The sequence below is a fragment of the Oncorhynchus kisutch genome, linkage group LG29, assembly GCF_002021735.2.
Source record: "Oncorhynchus kisutch isolate 150728-3 linkage group LG29, Okis_V2, whole genome shotgun sequence".
In the NCBI taxonomy this organism is placed as follows: domain Eukaryota; kingdom Metazoa; phylum Chordata; class Actinopteri; order Salmoniformes; family Salmonidae; genus Oncorhynchus; species Oncorhynchus kisutch.
Window position 1 is genome coordinate 39,106,949 of NC_034202.2, and position 17,369 is coordinate 39,124,317.

Here is a 17,369-nt window from a genome sequence, read left to right on the forward strand (position 1 = left end):
GGGTATTGTGATGTCATTATGGGGTATTGTGATGTCATTATGGGGTATTGTGTGTACATGGGTGATCAAAAAATAACAATTTAATCCATTTTGAATTCAGGTTGTAACACAACACAATAAGTTGAGGGGTATGAATACTTTGTGGAGGCAGTAATGGAAGGGAGAAAGAGAGCTGAGGAGAGGCAGATAAAGAGCATGGTGTGAGAGATGGAAAGGTGACACAGTGTCACACAGCAGGGAACCACCCAACCCTGTCACAACCCCATCACACACACACACACACACACACACACACACACACACACACACACACACACACACACACACATACACACACACGCACCAACGCTCACGCATGCACATACACACACATACACACACACACACATACACACACATACACACACACACACACCAACGCTCACGCACGCACATACACACCACACACACACACACACACACACACACACACAGCCCATCACACACAGACACCAATGCTCACGCACCCACATACACACATTCACACATACACGCACAAACATCACAGAAGTACACACACTCCTTGCTGGCAGAAAGAGAGAGGAGATCAGGGAGAGCGAGAGAGTATCTGATCTGGCTCAACCACAATGACTTGTGAAACAGACAGCATGGTCAGGGCCATTAAGAGCTATCTCCATTCTGTCCTTCCAGAACCTTCTTTTTACCTCAATCTCAAACAGGTGATAGTCTGTAGTGTGTGTGTGTGTGTGTGTGTGTGTGTGTGTGTGTGTGTGTGTGTGTGTGTGTGTGTGTGTGTGTGTGTGTGTGTGTGTGTGTGTGTGTGTGTGTGTGTGTGTGTATGTGTGTGTGTGAGTGAGTGAGTGAGAGAGAGAGAGAGAGAGAGAGATAGGTAGATAGGTAGATTTACTACAGATATATAGCTATATAGCTACTGCAGATATACTGTACTACTACAGATATAGCTACTGCAGATATACTGTAGCTACTACAGATATATTAACTACAGATATATTTACTATAGATACTGTAGATACTACAGATATATTTACTACAGATACTGTAGCTACTACAGATATAGTTACTACAGATATATTTACTATAGATACTGTAGATACTACAGATATATTTACTACAGATACTGTAGCTACTACAGATATATTTACTACAGATATATTTACTATAGATACTGTAGATACTACAGATATATTTACTACAGATACTGTAGCTACTACAGATATAGTTACTACAGATATAGCTACTACAGATATAGTTACTACAGATATAGTTACTACAGATATAGCTACTACAGATATAGTTACTACAGATATAGCTACTACAGATATAGCTACTACAGATATAGTTACTACAGATATAGCTACTACAGATATAGTTACTACAGATATATTTACTATAGATACTGTAGATACTACAGATATATTTACTACAGATACTGTAGCTACTACAGATATAGTTACTACAGATATAGCTACTACAGATATAGCTACTACAGATATAGTTACTACAGATATAGCTACTACAGATATAGTTACTACAGATATAGCTACTACAGATATAGCTACTACAGATATAGTTACTACAGATATAGCTACTACAGATATAGCTACTGCAGATATAGCTACTGCAGATATAGCTACTACAGATATAGCTACTACAGATATACTGTAGCTACTACAGATATAGCTACTACAGATATAGCTACTACAGATATAGCTACTACAGATATACTGTAGCTACTACAGATATAGCTACTACAGATATAGTTACTACAGATATAGCTACTACAGATATAGCTACTACAGATATACTGTAGCTACTACAGATATAGCTACTGCAGATATAGCTACTGCAGATATAGCTACTACAGATATAGCTACTACAGATATACTGTAGCTACTACAGATATAGCTACTGCAGATATAGCTACTACAGATATAGCTACTACAGATATACTGTAGCTACTACAGATATAGCTACTACAGATATAGCTACTACAGATATAGCTACTACAGATATACTGTAGCTACTACAGATATAGCTACTACAGATATAGCTACTACAGATATAGCTACTGCAGATATACTGTAGCTACTACAGATATATTTACTATAGATATATTAACTACAGATATAGTTACTACAGATACTGTAGATACTACAGTCCCACTTGTTGTTGATTCTTCACAAAAAAATACAGTTTTATATCTTTATGTTTGAAGCCTGAAATGTGGCAAACGGTCGCAAAGTTCAAGGGGGCCGAATACTTTCGCAAGGCACTGTATTATAGCTACTATGGATATAGCTACTGCAGATATAGCTACTGCCGATATATTGTAGTGACTACATATATAGCTCCTGCATATATAGCTACTACAGATATAGCTACTGCCGATATATTGTAGCGACTACATATATAGCTACTACAGATATATTGTAGCGACTACATATATAGCTACTGCAGATATAGCTACTACAGATATAGCTACTACAGATATAGCTACTACAAATGTAGTGACTGTAGATATAGCTACTACAGATTAAGCTACTGCAGATATAGCTACTGAAGATATATTGTAGCGACTAGAGATAAAGCTACTGCAGATATAGCTACTGCAGATATAGCTACTGTAGATATAGCTACTGTAGATATAGCTACTGCAGATATAGCTACTGCAGATATAGCTACTACAGATATAGCTCCTACAGATATAGCTACTGCAGATATATTGTAGCTACTACAGATTAAGCTACTGCAGATATAGCTACTGCAGATATATTGTAACTACTACAGATTAAGCTACTGCAGATATAGCTACTGCAGATATAGCTACTGCAGATATAGCTACTGAAGATACTGTATATTGTAGCTCCTGCATATATATGTTTACATTGCTAAAGCTAGTGAAATAAATAAGTTAAATGATCTATCAAAGGAATAGACACATTTCAAATGTCATCTTATGGCTATGTACAGTGTTATAATGATGTGCAAATAGTTTAAGTACAAAAGGAAAATAAATCAACATAAATATGGGTTGTATCTTCAATGGTGTTTGTTCTTCACTGGTTGCCCTTTTCTTGTGGCAACAGCTAACAAATGTTGCTGCTGTGATGGCACACTGTGGTTTTTCACCCAATAGATATAGGAGTTTGTTTTGGAATTCTCCCTCTCTCCATGTATTTCTCTCTATCAGGTATGTTTACCTGGTTTACCAGTGTGTCTGACTGTCTAGAAAGGACACGGGGACTTAGCTATCACTAAATCATATATAAATATACATCATTTCACTCTCTCTTTTTGTCAGCATCTTCCTCCTCTCTCTCTCTGAGAGATACCACAGCATCTTCCTCCTCCTCTCTCTCTGAGAGATACCACAGCATCTTCCTCCTCTCTCTCTCTGAGAGATACCACAGCATCTTCCTCCTCCTCTCTCTCTCTGAGACATACCACAGCATCTTCCTCCTCCTCTCTCTCTCTGAGAGATACCACAGCATATTCTTATTCTCTCTGAGAGAAACCAAAGCATCTTTCTCCTCTCTCTGAGAGATACCACAGCATCTTCCTCCTCTGTCTCTCAGAGATACCACAGCATCTTCCTCCTCTGTCTCTCAGAGATACCACAGCATCTTCCTCCTCTCTCTCTCTCTGAGAGATACCACAGCATCTTCCTCCTCTGCCTCTCTGAGAGATACCACAGCATCTTCTTCCTCTCTCTGAGAGATGCCACATAATCTTCGTCTTCCTCTCTCTCCCTCTCTCTCTCTGAGAGCTACCACAGATTCTTCCTCTATCTCCGAGAGCTACCACAGATTCTTCCTCTCTCTCTGAGAGATACCACAGATTCTTCCTCTATCTCTGAGAGATACCACAGATTCTTCCTCTCTCTCTGAGAGATACCACAGCATCTTCTTCTCGAAAAACAACATTAAAGCCAAACATACTATCCATCCTGAGAAACAATCTCCACGAAATCATGCCAACCATTAATCCATGCCAGACTCTGAGAAATAAACCAGGAACACTCTGAGTCAGGGGAGAGGACATTATTATATTGGTTCCCTTCTATAGCAACAAAACTAGCAAACAATATATTGTACATCAACTTGCTCTCTCCCATTGGACAACGGGACGCGCTCCAAGCATATACTTCCCACCACAGCCTAAACCATCCTCTCACACACACACACACACACACACACACACACACACACACACACACACACACACACACACACACACACACACACACACACACACACACACACACTCCCCTGTCCTAAAGCAGACAAGCCAACCCCCCCCCATATCTCTCACCTGTTTCCCCTCCAGAGTATAGATCCTCTTCACCACTCCAGAGTCCAGTTTGATGGCCTCCGTGATGTCGGTCAGGACCTGTTCGTATGAATGGGCCGTCTTCTTATTGAGAAGGATTCGTACAGCCTTCCTGGGCTTCACCCCGCTCCGCACCACCGTCACCAGCTTGGGACGGATGAAATCCTTCACCGCTTGGTCCCGGGTGTCTGGAGGTCCGGCCTTGGAGCTGCCCAGGGATGGAGGCCCGCGGGCGGCCGCCCCAGACGAAGCTTTGACGTTCACAGACCAGTTGGGGTTGACGTTCTTGGTGTAGTCGAGCTTCTTGAAGACCTCGATGGAGCCGCACACGTAGCTCTCGCCTGGGGAGGGGAGAGAGGGGGAAGATACCGGAAGAAGGGAACGGGGAGATGGGGGGAGCGTTTAAGAGCATTGGATTATGAGAGAGAGAGTGAGAGAGAGAGAGAGAGAGAGAGAGAGAGAGAGAGAGAGAGAGAAACAGAGAGAAAGACAGAGAGACAGAGAGAGAGAGAGAGAGAGAGACAGAGAGACAGAGAGAGAGAGAGAGACAGAGAGAGAGACACACACACACAGAGAGAAACAGAGAGAGAGAGAAACAGAGAGAGAGAGAGAGAAACAGAGAGAGAGAAACAGAGAGAGAGAAACAGAGAAACAGAGAGAGAGAGAGACAGAGAGAGACAGAGAGAGAGAGAGAAACAGAGAGAGAGACAGAGAGAGAGAGAGAGAGAGAGAGAGAGAGAGAGAGAGAGAGAGCGAGAGAGAGAGAGAGAGAGAGAGAGAGAGAGAGAGAGAGAGAGAGAGGGAGAGAGAGAGAGAGAGAGAGAGAGAGAGAGTGAGAGAAACAGAGGGAGAGACAGAGAGAGAGAGAGAAACAGAGAGAGAGAGAGAGAGAGAGAGAGAGAGAGAGAGAGAGAAACAGAGAAACAGAGAAAGAGAGTGGGAGAGACAGAGAGAGAGAGACAGAGAGAAACAGAGAAACAGAGAAACAGAGAGGGAGAGAGAGAGAGAGAGCGCGAGAGAGAGAGGGAGAGAGAGAGACTCAGAACATCAGTAATAAATGCATCATATTACCCTCCACCAGTTGATCAGTGCTGGTGATCTTTTTGGTTCCATCCACTGAGTAGATGGTCCGTACACCCTGTGGTAGGTTCACATTATCAGAGAGGGAGCGGGTCAGGTCCGCCAACAGAGCATCAAAAGACCGGAACCGGTCCGCGGAGATGGCGTAAACAATCCCATTAAAGTAACGGTCCCCGTTGCGGTAGAAACGGACCTTCTTTGCCTTCTTCTCCGAGCTGAGGGTCTTGAGGGTACGGGTGTGGTAGAGACTGCAGTGGGCGCTGTGTGCTGGACTAGTCACCCCGTTCAGCCGTGCCTTATCCCGCTCGTCGAAATGCTCAAGCTCCATCGCGTTGCCAAAGGTCACAAGAACGGCTCTACTATCTAAAGAAATAAAAAGATAATCAAGACTAAACACACATTTATGGCTGTAATTTGCTAATTTGAGATTGTCCAGTTAAAGTATGTCCAACAAGCGTGGAGGTTTGTCTCGTCGGCCGGTCTCTCTCCGTGTTAACCAGGGATACTGTGCGTGGTCTCAAAATAACTTCCTAATGACAGATTATGCTTTCTAATCCCTGGGCAGTACAGTATATTAGGATGTGGATGGACAGTATATTAGGATGTGGATGGACAGTATAGTGGGATGTGGATGGACAGTATAGTAGGATATATAGGACAGTATAGTAGGATGTGGATGGACAGTATAGTAGGATGTGGATGGACAGTATAGTAGGATATATAGGACAGTATAGTAGGATGTGGATGGACAGTATAGTAGGATGTGGATGGACAGTATAGTAGGATATATAGGACAGTATAGTAGGATGTGGATGGACAGTATAGTAGGATGTGGATGGACAGTAGAGTAGGCTGTGGATGGACAGTAGAGTAGGCTAGGATGTGGATGGACAGTAGAGTAGGCTAGGATGTGGATGGACAGTAGAGTAGGCTAGGATGTGGATGGACAGTAGAGTAGGCTAGGATGTGTATGGACAGTAGAGTAGGCTAGGCTGTGGATGGACAGTATAGTAGGCTAGGCTGTCGATGGACAGTAGAGTAGGCTAGGCTGTGGATGGACAGTAGAGTAGGCTAGGCTGTGGATGGACAGTAGAGTAGGCTAGGCTGTGAATGGACAGTATAGTAGGCTAGGCTGTGGATGGACAGTATAGTAGGATGTGGATGGACAGTATAGTAGGCTGTGGATGGACAGTATAGTAGGCTGTGGATGGACAGTAGAGTAGGCTAGGCTGTGGATGGAAAGTAGAGTAGGCTAGGCTGTGGATGGACAGTAGAGTAGACTAGACTGTGGATGGACAGTATAGTTGGCTAGGCTGTGGATGGACAGTATAGTAGGATGTGGATGGACAGTAGAGTAGACTAGGCTAGGCTAGGCTAGGCTAGGCTAGGCTAGGATGTGGATGGACAGTAGAGTAGACTAGGCTAGGCTAGGCTGTGGATGGACAGTAGAGTAGACTAGGCTAGGCTAGGCTAGGCTAGGATGTGGATGGACAGTAGAGTAGACTAGGCTAGGCTAGGCTGTGGATGGACAGTAGAGTAGACTAGGCTAGGCTAGACTGTGGATGGACAGTAGAGTAGGCTAGGCTAGGCTGTGGATGGACAGTAGAGTAGACTAGGCTAGGCTAGGCTAGGATGTGGATGGACAGTAGAGTAGACTAGGCTAGGCTAGGCTAGGCTGTGGATGGACAGTAGAGTAGACTAGGCTAGGCTAGACTGTGGATGGACAGTAGAGTAGACTAGGCTAGGCTGTGGATGGACAGTAGAGTAGACTAGGCTAGGCTAGGATGTGGATGGACAGTAGAGTAGACTAGGCTAGGCTAGGCTTTGGATGGACAGTAGAGTAGACTAGGCTAGGCTAGACTGTGGATGGACAGTAGAGTAGACTAGGCTAGGCTAGACTGTGGATGGACAGTAGAGTAGGCTAGGCTAGGCTAGGCTGTGGATGGACAGTAGAGTAGACTAGGCTAGGCTAGACTGTGGATGGACAGTAGAGTAGACTAGGCTAGGCTAGACTGTGGATGGACAGTAGAGTAGACTAGGCTAGGCTAGGCTGTGGATGGACAGTAGAGTAGACTAGGCTAGGCTAGGCTAGGCTAGGCTGTGGATGGACAGTAGAGTAGACTAGGCTAGGCTAGACTGTGGATGGACAGTAGAGTAGACTAGGCTAGGCTAGACTGTTGATGGACAGTAGAGTAGACTAGGCTAGGCTAGACTGTTGATGGACAGTAGAGTAGACTAGGCTAGGCTAGACTGTGGATGGACAGTAGAGTAGACTAGGCTAGGCTAGACTGTGGATGGACAGTAGAGTAGACTAGGCTAGGCTAGACTGTGGATGGACAGTAGAGTAGACTAGGCTAGGCTGTGGATGGACAGTAGAGTAGACTAGGCTAGGCTAGGATGTGGATGGACAGTAGAGTAGACTAGGCTAGGCTAGGCTAGACTGTGGATGGACAGTAGAGTAGACTAGGCTAGACTAGACTTCTGTACAGCACTTTGAGATATCGAAGGGCTATATAAATACATTTGATTTGATTTGATTTGATTTAGACTGTGGATGGACAGTAGAGTAGACTAGGCTAGGCTAGGCTGTGGATGGACAGTAGAGTAGACTAGGCTAGGCTAGGCTAGACTGTGGATGGACAGTAGAGTAGACTAGGCTAGGCTAGGCTGTGGATGGACAGTAGAGTAGACTAGGCTAGGCTAGACTGTGGATGGACAGTAGAGTAGACTAGGCTAGGCTAGGCTAGGCTAGACTGTGGATGGACAGTAGAGTAGACTAGGCTAGGCTAGACTGTGGATGGACAGTATAGTAGGCTAGGCTAGGCTAGGCTGTGGATGGACAGTATAGTAGGCTAGGCTAGGCTAGGCTAGACTGTGGGTGGACAGTATAGTAGGCTAGGCTAGGCTAGGCTAGACTGTGGGTGGACAGTATAGTAGGCTAGGCTAGGCTAGGCTAGACTGTGGGTGGACAGTATAGTAGGCTAGGCTAGGCTAGGCTGTGGATGGACAGTATAGTAGGCTAGGCTAGGCTAGGCTAGACTGTGGGTGGACAGTATAGTAGGCTAGGCTAGGCTAGGCTAGACTGTGGGTGGACAGTATAGTAGGCTAGGCTAGGCTAGGCTAGACTGTGGGTGGACAGTATAGTAGGCTAGGCTTATTATACACTGCTCAAAACAATAAAGGGAACACTGAAACAACACAATGTAACTCCAAGTCAATCACACTTCTGTGAAATCAAACTGTCCACTTAGGAAGCAACACTGATTGGCAATATATTTCACATGCTGTTGTACAAATGGAATAGGTGGAACAGGTGGAAATTATAGGCAATTAGCAAGACACCCCCAATAAAGGAGCGGTTCTGCAGGTGGGGACCACAGACCACTTCTCACTTCCTATGCTTCCTGGCTGATGTTTTGGTCACTTTTGAATGCTGGCGGTGCTTTCACTCTAGTGGTAGCATGAGATGGAGTCTACAACCCACACAAGTGGCTCAGGTAGTGCAGCTCATCCAGGATGGCACATCAATGCGAGCTGTGGCAAGAAGGTTTGCTGTGTCTGTCAGCGTAGTGTCCAGAGCATGGAGGCGCTACCAGGAGACAGGCCAGTACATCAGGAGACATGGAGGAGGCCGTAGGAGGGCAACAACCCAGCAGCAGGACCGCTACCTCCGCCTTTGTGCAAGGAGGAGCACTGCCAGAGCCCTGCAAAATGACCTCCAGCAGGTCACAAATGTGCATGTGTCTGCTCAAATGGTCAGAAACAGACTCCATGAGGGTGGTATGAGGGCCCGATGTCCACAGGTGGGGGTTGTGCTTACCAAGATTGGCAAATTCGCCACTGGCGCCCTGTGCTCTTCACAGATTAAAGCAGGTTCACCCTGAGCACGTGACAGACGTGACAGAGTCTGGAGACGCCGTGGAGAACGTTCTGCTGCCTGCAACATCCTCCAGCATGACCGGTTTGGCGGTGGGTCAGTCATGGTGTGGGGTGGCATTTCTTTGGTGGACCGCACAGCTCTCCGTGTGCTCGCCAGAGGTAGCCTGACTGCCATTAGGTACCGAGATGAGATCCTCAGACCCCTTGTGAGACCATATGCTGGTGCGGTTGGCCCTGGGTTCCTCCTAATGCAAAACAATGCTAGACCTCATGTGGCTGGAGTGTGTCAGCAGTTCCTGCAAGAGGAAGGCATTGATGCTATGGACTGGCCCGCCCGTTCCCCAGACCTGAATCCAATTGAGCACATCTGGGACATCAAGTCTCGCTCCATCCACCAACACCACGTTGCACTACAGACTGTCCAGGAGTTGGCGGATGCTTTAGTCCAGGTCTGGGAAGAGATCCTTCAGGAGACCATCCGCCACCTCATTAGGAGTATGCCCAGGCGTTGTAGGGAGGTCATACAGGCACGTGGAGGCCACACACACTACTGAGCCTCATTTAGACTTGTTTTAAGGACATTACATCAAAGTTGGATCAGCCTGTAGTGTGGTTTTCCACTTTAATTTTGAGTGTGACTCCAAATCCCGACCTCCATGGGTTGATAAATTTGATACATTTTTCATGTGATTTTGTTGTCAGCACATTCAACTATGTAAAGAAAAAAAGTATTTAATAAGTATATTTCATTCATTCACATCTAGGATGTGTTATTTTTAGTGTTCCCTTAATTTTTTTGAGCAGTGTATATATAAAAGATGCGCACACACAGAGAGGCACACGATGTCCCGAGATTCAAACACAGCTAAATCGTCAGTCTTCATATCTAAGCAGTTGTGGTGTTGATGCAGTGTTACTTTGTGTAACCTATGAACGGAATAAAACGCCAGTGTGTGTTGCTCTTTAAGCTGTCATGTTAAAAAATATACTGTTGTTCAATCAGGGTGTCAAAATGGCCAGGTTTAACTAGCATTGATTGTTCAATGTGACATTTCTAGTGTTGATTCAGGTGTTAAATTAACTCTGTAAGTATTACATTAACACTCGTTGGTGTAAAAGTACTCCAGTGTTGGTGTTAAGGACCAGTGTTTAACAAAAAAAACACTCCCATCATTATCATATTTCCCAGCATGCTCTATTGCAGTTAGATTTTTTTTTTATTGTTTGTTAGAATATCTGTTTTTAGCCTGTACAAATTCATGATAGAGAGCGACTCTATCTATATGAGAGTACTCATGAAATGGGCCCGTGTTAATTCAGGTGTTAAATTAACTCTAAGTATTACATTAACACTCGTTGGTGTAAAACTACTCCAGTGTTGGTGTTAAGAACTGGTGTTAAACAAAAACCACACCCATTATTATCATATTTCCCAGCATGCTCTATTTATTTATTTATTTATTTTTTAGTTCCTATGGGACTCCCAATCACGGCCGGTTGAACCAGGGTGTCTGTAATGATAACTCTAGCACTGAGATGCAGTGCCTTAGACCGCTGCGCCACTCGGGAGCCAGGGAGCTACGGCAGGTAGATTTTTGGAATTGTTTGTTTCAATCTCTATGTTTTTGCATTAACAGTGTATTTGGAAAGTATTCAGACCTCTTCACTTTTTCCCCCAAAAATGTCATTTACAGCTTATTCTAAAAATGGATTAAATCGTTTTTTTTCTCTCTTCAATCTAGGCACAATACTCCATAATGGCAAAGCAAAAACAGTTATTTTTTTGATGAGGGGACAAAAAACAGAAACATAACATTTACATAAGTATTCGCACCCTTTACTCAGTACTTTGTTATTGGCAGCAATTACAGCCTCGAGTCTTCTGGGGTATGATGCTACAACCTTGGCACATCTGTATTTAGGGAGTTTCTCCCATTCTTCTCTGCATATCCTCCCAAGCTCTGTCAGTTTGGATGGGGAGCGTTTCTGCACAGCTATTTTCAGGTCTACCCAGAGATGTTCGATCAGGTTCAAGTCCGGGCTTCAGATACTTGTCCCGAAGCCACTCCTGTGTTGTCTTGTCTGTGTGCTTAGGGTTGTTGTCCTGCTGGTAAAGGTAAACCTTCGCCCAGTCTGAGTTCCTGAGAGCTCTGGACCAGGTTTTCATCAAGGATTTCACTGTACTTTGCTCCATTCATCTTTCCCTCGATCCTGACTAGTCTCCCAGTCCCTACCATTGAAAAATATCCCCACAGCATGGTGCTGCCACCACCATGCTTCACCATATGGATGGTATTGGCCAGGTGATGAGCAGTGTCTGGCTTCCTCTAGATGTGGCACTTGGCATTCAGGCCAAAGAGTTCAATCTTGGTTTCATCAGACCAGAGAATCTTATTTCTCATAGTCTGAGAGTCCTTTGGGTGCCTTTTTGCAAACTCCAAGGAGGCTGTCATGTGCCTTTTCCTGAGGAGTGGCTTCTGTCTGGCCACTCTACCATTAAGGCCTGATTGGCGAAGTGCTGCAGAGATGGTAGTCCTTCTGGAAAGTTCTCCCATCACCACAGAGGAACTCTGGAGCTCTGTCAGAGTGACCATCAGGTTCTTGATCACCTCCCTGACCATGGCCCTTCTCCATCGATTGCTCAGTTTGGCAGCGTGGCCAGCTCTAGGAAGAGTCTTGGTGATTTCTTCCATTTAAGAATGATGGAGGCCACTGTTTTCTTGGGGATCTTCAATGCTACAGATTTGTTTTTGGTACCCATCCCCAGATCTGTGCCTCGACACAATCCTGTCTTGGAGCTATGGGGAAAATTCCTTTGACCTCATGGCTTTGTTTTTGCTCTGACATGCACTGTCAACTGTGAGACCTTACTGTATATAGACAGGTGTATGCCTTTCCAAATGTCCAATCAATTGAATTTACCACAGGTGGACTCCAATCAAGTTGATCAATGGAAACAGGATGCACCTGAGCTCAATTTTGAGTCTCATAGCAAAGGGTCTGAATACTTATGTAAATCTGGTATTTCTGGGGGGGGTTTTGCAAACATTTTTTTTTAAACTGTTTTTCGGTTTGTCATTATGGGGTATTGTGATGTCATTATGGGGTATTGTGTGTAGATTGATGAGGAAAACATTTAATTTAATCCATTTTAGAATAAGGCTGTAATTTAACAACATTTGAAAGGGTCAGAATACATTCGCGAATGCTCTGATTAATGCTAATTAAATATAAATACAATTCTAAACTAATCCAATCTGTCATATCTGAAATGTATGTTTCAGTTAAGATGCCTAGTCTCATGTTTTAGTCTTCCCAACCCGGCAGTCAATCTGAATGGAGGTGATTTAAAAAAATCTAAATGTTGGATATCCCCACTCTGGCTGGATTCCAATAGGAATGACAGCATACTGTGACTTGCAGGCCTTATGTGGCCTGTAAACCATGAGTTTCAGGCCACTGTATTAGGGTCAAACTAGGCCCTCTAAATAAGGCCTTATGAATGATGTGTTGTATGTGCTAAAGAATTTAATTTGAATGATAATATATTAGCTTAGAATTCACTCAAAGGGCAAGGCACTGTTGGGAAATATGCACAAAAAAAAGGCTTTACACTAAGAGGCGTATTAATTTAAAACTGAAAAGTGTGGAACTATATAAACACTGGACCACTGTTAAATGTAACACTATCCATGTTGATTTAACATTGGAGAATTTGCTGTGAAGGACTCGGGGGAACACCATAACAGTGTACATTTAACACTGACCTATTGTAAACATTGAATTCTTATGTGTTTAATACAAGGTATTAGTGAACTTTAACAATGAGTTAGTCATAGTTAGTTAGTTAGTTAGTCTGTTAGTTAGTTAGTCTGTTAGCTAGTTAGTCTGTTAGTTAGTTAGTTAGTTAGTCAGTTAGTTAGTTAGTTAGTCTGTTAGTTAGTTAGTCTGTTAGTTAGTCTGTTAGTTAGTCTGTTAGTTAGTCAGTCAGTTAGTTAGTTAGTTAATTAGTCTGTTAGTTAGTCAGTTAGTTAGTTAGTTAGTCTGTTAGTTAGTTAGTATGTTAGTTAGTTAGTCAGTTAGTTAGTTAGTCTGTTAGTTAGTCTGTTAGTTAGTTAGTTAGTTAGTTAGTTAGTCTGTTAGTTAGTTAGTTAGTCAGTCAGTTAGTTAGTTAGTCTGTTAGTTAGTTAGTCTGTTAGTTAGTTAGTCTGTTAGTTAGTTAGTCTGTTAGTTAGTCAGTCAGTTAGTTAGTTAGTTAGTCTGTTAGTTAGTTAGTCTGTTAGTTAGTTCGTCTGTTAGTTAGTTAGTTAGTTAGCTAGTTAGTTAGTTAGTCAGTTAGTTAGTTAGTCTGTTAGTTAGTTAGTATGTTAGTTAGTTAGTCTGTTAGTTAGTCTGTTAGTTAGTTAGTCTGTTAGTTAGTTAGTTAGTCTGTTAGTTAGTTAGTATGTTAGTTAGTTAGTTAGTTAGTATGTTAGTTAGTCTGTTAGTTAGTAGTTAGTTAGTTAGTCTGTTAGTTAGTTAGTTAGTTAGTCTGTTAGTTAGTCTGTTAGTTAGTTAGTTAGTTAGTTAGTCTGTTAGTTAGTTAGTTAGTCTGTTTGTTAGTTAGTTAGTTAGTTAGTTAGTTAGTTAGTTAGTTAGTTAGTCAGTTAGTTAGTTAGTCAGTTAGTTAGTTAGTTAGTCTGTTAGTTAGTCTGTTAGTTAGTTAGTTAGTTAGTTAGTTAGTTAGTTAGTTAGTCTGTTAGTTAATTAGTTAGTTAGTCTGTTAGTTAGTTAGTTAGTTAGTCTGTTAATGCCGCTGGTGTTGGAGTGTTAAAAGGGCAACCCTTTTTAAAAGTGTAAATTCAACACATTTTGGTGGTTCTCCTATAAACACGTTGAAAGTGTGAAATTGAACACCCACCGTGTTAAATTTACAGAACGTATTTTTGCTGAGTAATGCAGTTCACACACTAACTAGCCCATCGCTTACACCGACATGTTCTCCTCGATTACAATTCAAACAAATGCAGAAAATGTGAAAAGATTCAATGACAAACTGAATTTCTTATCTGGAAAAATATGTTTGATTGTGTTGTTGTATCCAATTGACAATATAAAGGGGTTTTAAATAGGTCAATACATTCCACGGTATCGATCGATCTGATCAGCATCAGTCATATCAATAAATAAACAATGATTTTCCACCACAGAGACGGGGCTGTGAATGACATATTTCCAATAATAGCCACATAGAAAAGGAGACAGAGAAACACTTGCTTTAGCAATGTTAACATATGTTTCCCATGCCAATAAAGCCCTTGAATTGACACAGAGAGATGGATAGACGCGCACTGACTTTTGCTTATGTCCCTACAGTAAAGGATAGTTTTCCATAGTTTGCTTACCTAAGAGGTTCACTAAGGATTCTGTCACCTCCAGTCTTGCTGCGTGTATTTCCCCCCCCCCCCCCTAGAGAACTGAAGAATGGGTTTCAGTAGCCAGTGTAGTGTAGACTCGGGACCTTTTTCCTCTTCCCTGATGGCGATCAGAAACCGCAGTTTACGCAGAACAGCGCAGACCTTCTTTGTTGTCCCGTGGATCTCTCCTCCACCACCACTACCAGTGAGCGTGTGTGTGCTTGAGAGAGAGAAAGAGAGAGAGAGAGAGAGAGAGAGGGTGCGTGGAGGCTGGGCTGGGCTGGGCTAGGCTTGGCAGCAGCTGCTCGCTCTATACCCCCCCTCCCTTCTCCTCTCTCTCATCTCCTCCCTCCCCTTCCTCTCTTCTCCCTCCCTCCCCTCCCTCTCTTCTCCTCTCTCCCTCCCTCTCTTCTCCTCTCTCCCTCCCTCTCCTCTCTCTCTTCTCCTCTCTCCCTCCCTCCCCTCTCTCTCTTCTCCTCCCTCCCTCTCCTCCCTCTCTTCTCCTCTCTCCCTCCCCTTCCTCTCTTCTCCTCCCTCCCCTCCCTCTCTTCTCCTCTCCCCCTCCCCTCCCTCTCTTCTCCTCCCTCCCCTCCCTCTCTTCTCCTCTCCCCCTCCCCTCCCTCTCTTCTCCTCCCTCCCCTCCCTCTCTTCTCCTCTCCCCCTCCCCTCCCTCTCTTCTCCTCTCTCCCTCCCCTTCCTCTCTTCTCCTCCCTCCCCTCCCTCTCTTCTCCTCTCTCCCTCCCCTTCCTCTCATCTCCTCCCTCCCCTCCCTCTCTTCTCCTCTCCCCCTCCCCTTCCTCTCTTCTCCTCTCTCCCTCCCTCTCCTCTCTTCTCCTCTCTCCCTCCCTCTCCTCTCTCTCTTCTCCTCCCTCCCTCCCCTTATTCTCTTCTCCTCTCCCCCTCCCTCTCCTCTCTCTCTTCTCCTCCCTCCCCTCCCTCTCTTCTGTCGTGCCGTGATTTTCATTGAGCCGTCACTCATTGTGATTCAGTCCCACACCTCGGGCTCGTGCTACAGACCAGCATCCCCCACCTCACACGCAGCATGCGCCCCAGCCCACGAGACACCCCGAGCTGTCAGGTCCCACAAAAATATACTACAGTTTACTATAGAATACTACTACAGTACTTACTATAGAAGACTACTACAGTTTACTATAGAATACTACTACAGTACTTACTATAGAAGACTACTACAGTTTACTATAGAATACTACTACAGTACTTACTATAGAATACTACTACAGTACTTACTATAGAATACTTCTACAGTTTACTATAGAATACTATGACAGTTTACAAAAACAAAAGCAGAAGCTCTGAGCTGTCTGTTCAGACAAGAGTTCGACCTACCTACTGGTTATGAAACTTTTGCTCTTTTACGATTTCTCCAGTAGGAGAAAACTTCCACTTTATGTCAAAGATTTTAAAAAAAATGTTTAAACACTATGATAAATACTACAGTATACTGCAATCCGCAAAGACATACATTCATTACTATAGTACAGTACAGTTTTCTTTTACAACAGTATAAATACTACAGTAAAGTCCACAAAAACACTACAGGGAATACTAGTATGTTTTTGTGTGTGTGTGGGGGGGGGGGGGGGGGGGTACAGCTTTGAGAGGCATTTACCTCAATCATTATTCATCAAAGGGGTGGGTGGATTAGAGCAACAGGAACAGGAGGAAGAGCAGGTGGAGGAGGTGGAGCAGGTGGAGGAGTAGGAGGAGGGGGAGGAGTGAGCAGGAGGAGTAGGAGGTGGAGGAAGAGTGAAAAGGGTGAGGAGGAGGAGGAGGAGTGAAAAGGGGGAGGAGGAGGAGTGAGCAGGAGTAGGAGGAGTGGGCAGGAGGAGGAGGAGAAGGAGGAGGAGTAGTTGGAGGAGGAGGAGAAGGAGGAGGAAGAGTGAAAAGGGTGAGGAGGAGGAGGAGTGAAAGGGGGGGGGAGTGAGCAGGTGAGAGGAGGAGTATGTGTGGACTAGAGCAAGAGAGGGGGTAGGAGGAGGAGGAGGAGGAGGAGGAGGAGGAGAATTAACACCATTAGGTAATCTAGTTCTAGATCCATGTGCAACAAACCTGCTAAGTCTGACATGTACAGGGTTCCTAACCAGCCGTTCTCTTACACACTCGCACACACACACACACGCACACGCACACGCACACGCGCACGCGCACGCGCACGCGCACACACACACACACACACACACACACACACACACACACACACACACACACACACACACACACACACACACACACACACACACACACACACACACACACACACACACACACACACACACACACACATGCACGCAGCCTACAATCTTAATAAAAAACAAAGGTGCAAGTTGGAACCAAATAAGGTTGTTGAGAGCGATGCCATCGAGGAACCATTTTAGGGTATCTGAGGAACCATTTTAGGGTATCTGAGGAACCATTTTAGGGTATCTGAGGAACCATTTTAGGGTATCTGAGGAACCATTTTAGGGTATCTGAGGAACCATTTTAGGGTATCTGAGGAACCATTTTAGGGTATCTGAGGAACCATTTTAGGGTATCTGAGGAACCATTTTAGGGTATCTGAGGAACCATTTTAGGGTATCTGAGGAACCATTTTAGGGTATCTGAGGAACCATTTTAGGGTATCTGAGGAACCATTTTAGG

At 44.2% G+C, this 17,369-nt stretch overlaps 1 protein-coding gene across 1 annotated transcript in view; it reads right to left on the reverse strand.

Annotated features, from left to right (window-relative positions):
• dclk1a (doublecortin-like kinase 1a) overlaps positions 1-14,942 on the reverse strand; it is a 161,963-nt gene extending 147,021 nt beyond the window's left edge. The window contains exons 1-3 of the mRNA XM_031808732.1: positions 14,694-14,942; positions 5,422-5,793; positions 4,333-4,691 (exon numbers count right to left, since the gene is read on the reverse strand). Coding sequence (XP_031664592.1) covers positions 4,333-4,691; positions 5,422-5,758 — 696 coding nt within the window. The 5' untranslated portion in view covers positions 5,759-5,793; positions 14,694-14,942. The remainder of the gene's footprint in view (positions 1-4,332; positions 4,692-5,421; positions 5,794-14,693) is intronic.
• Between the last annotated feature and the right edge of the window lie 2,427 nt (positions 14,943-17,369).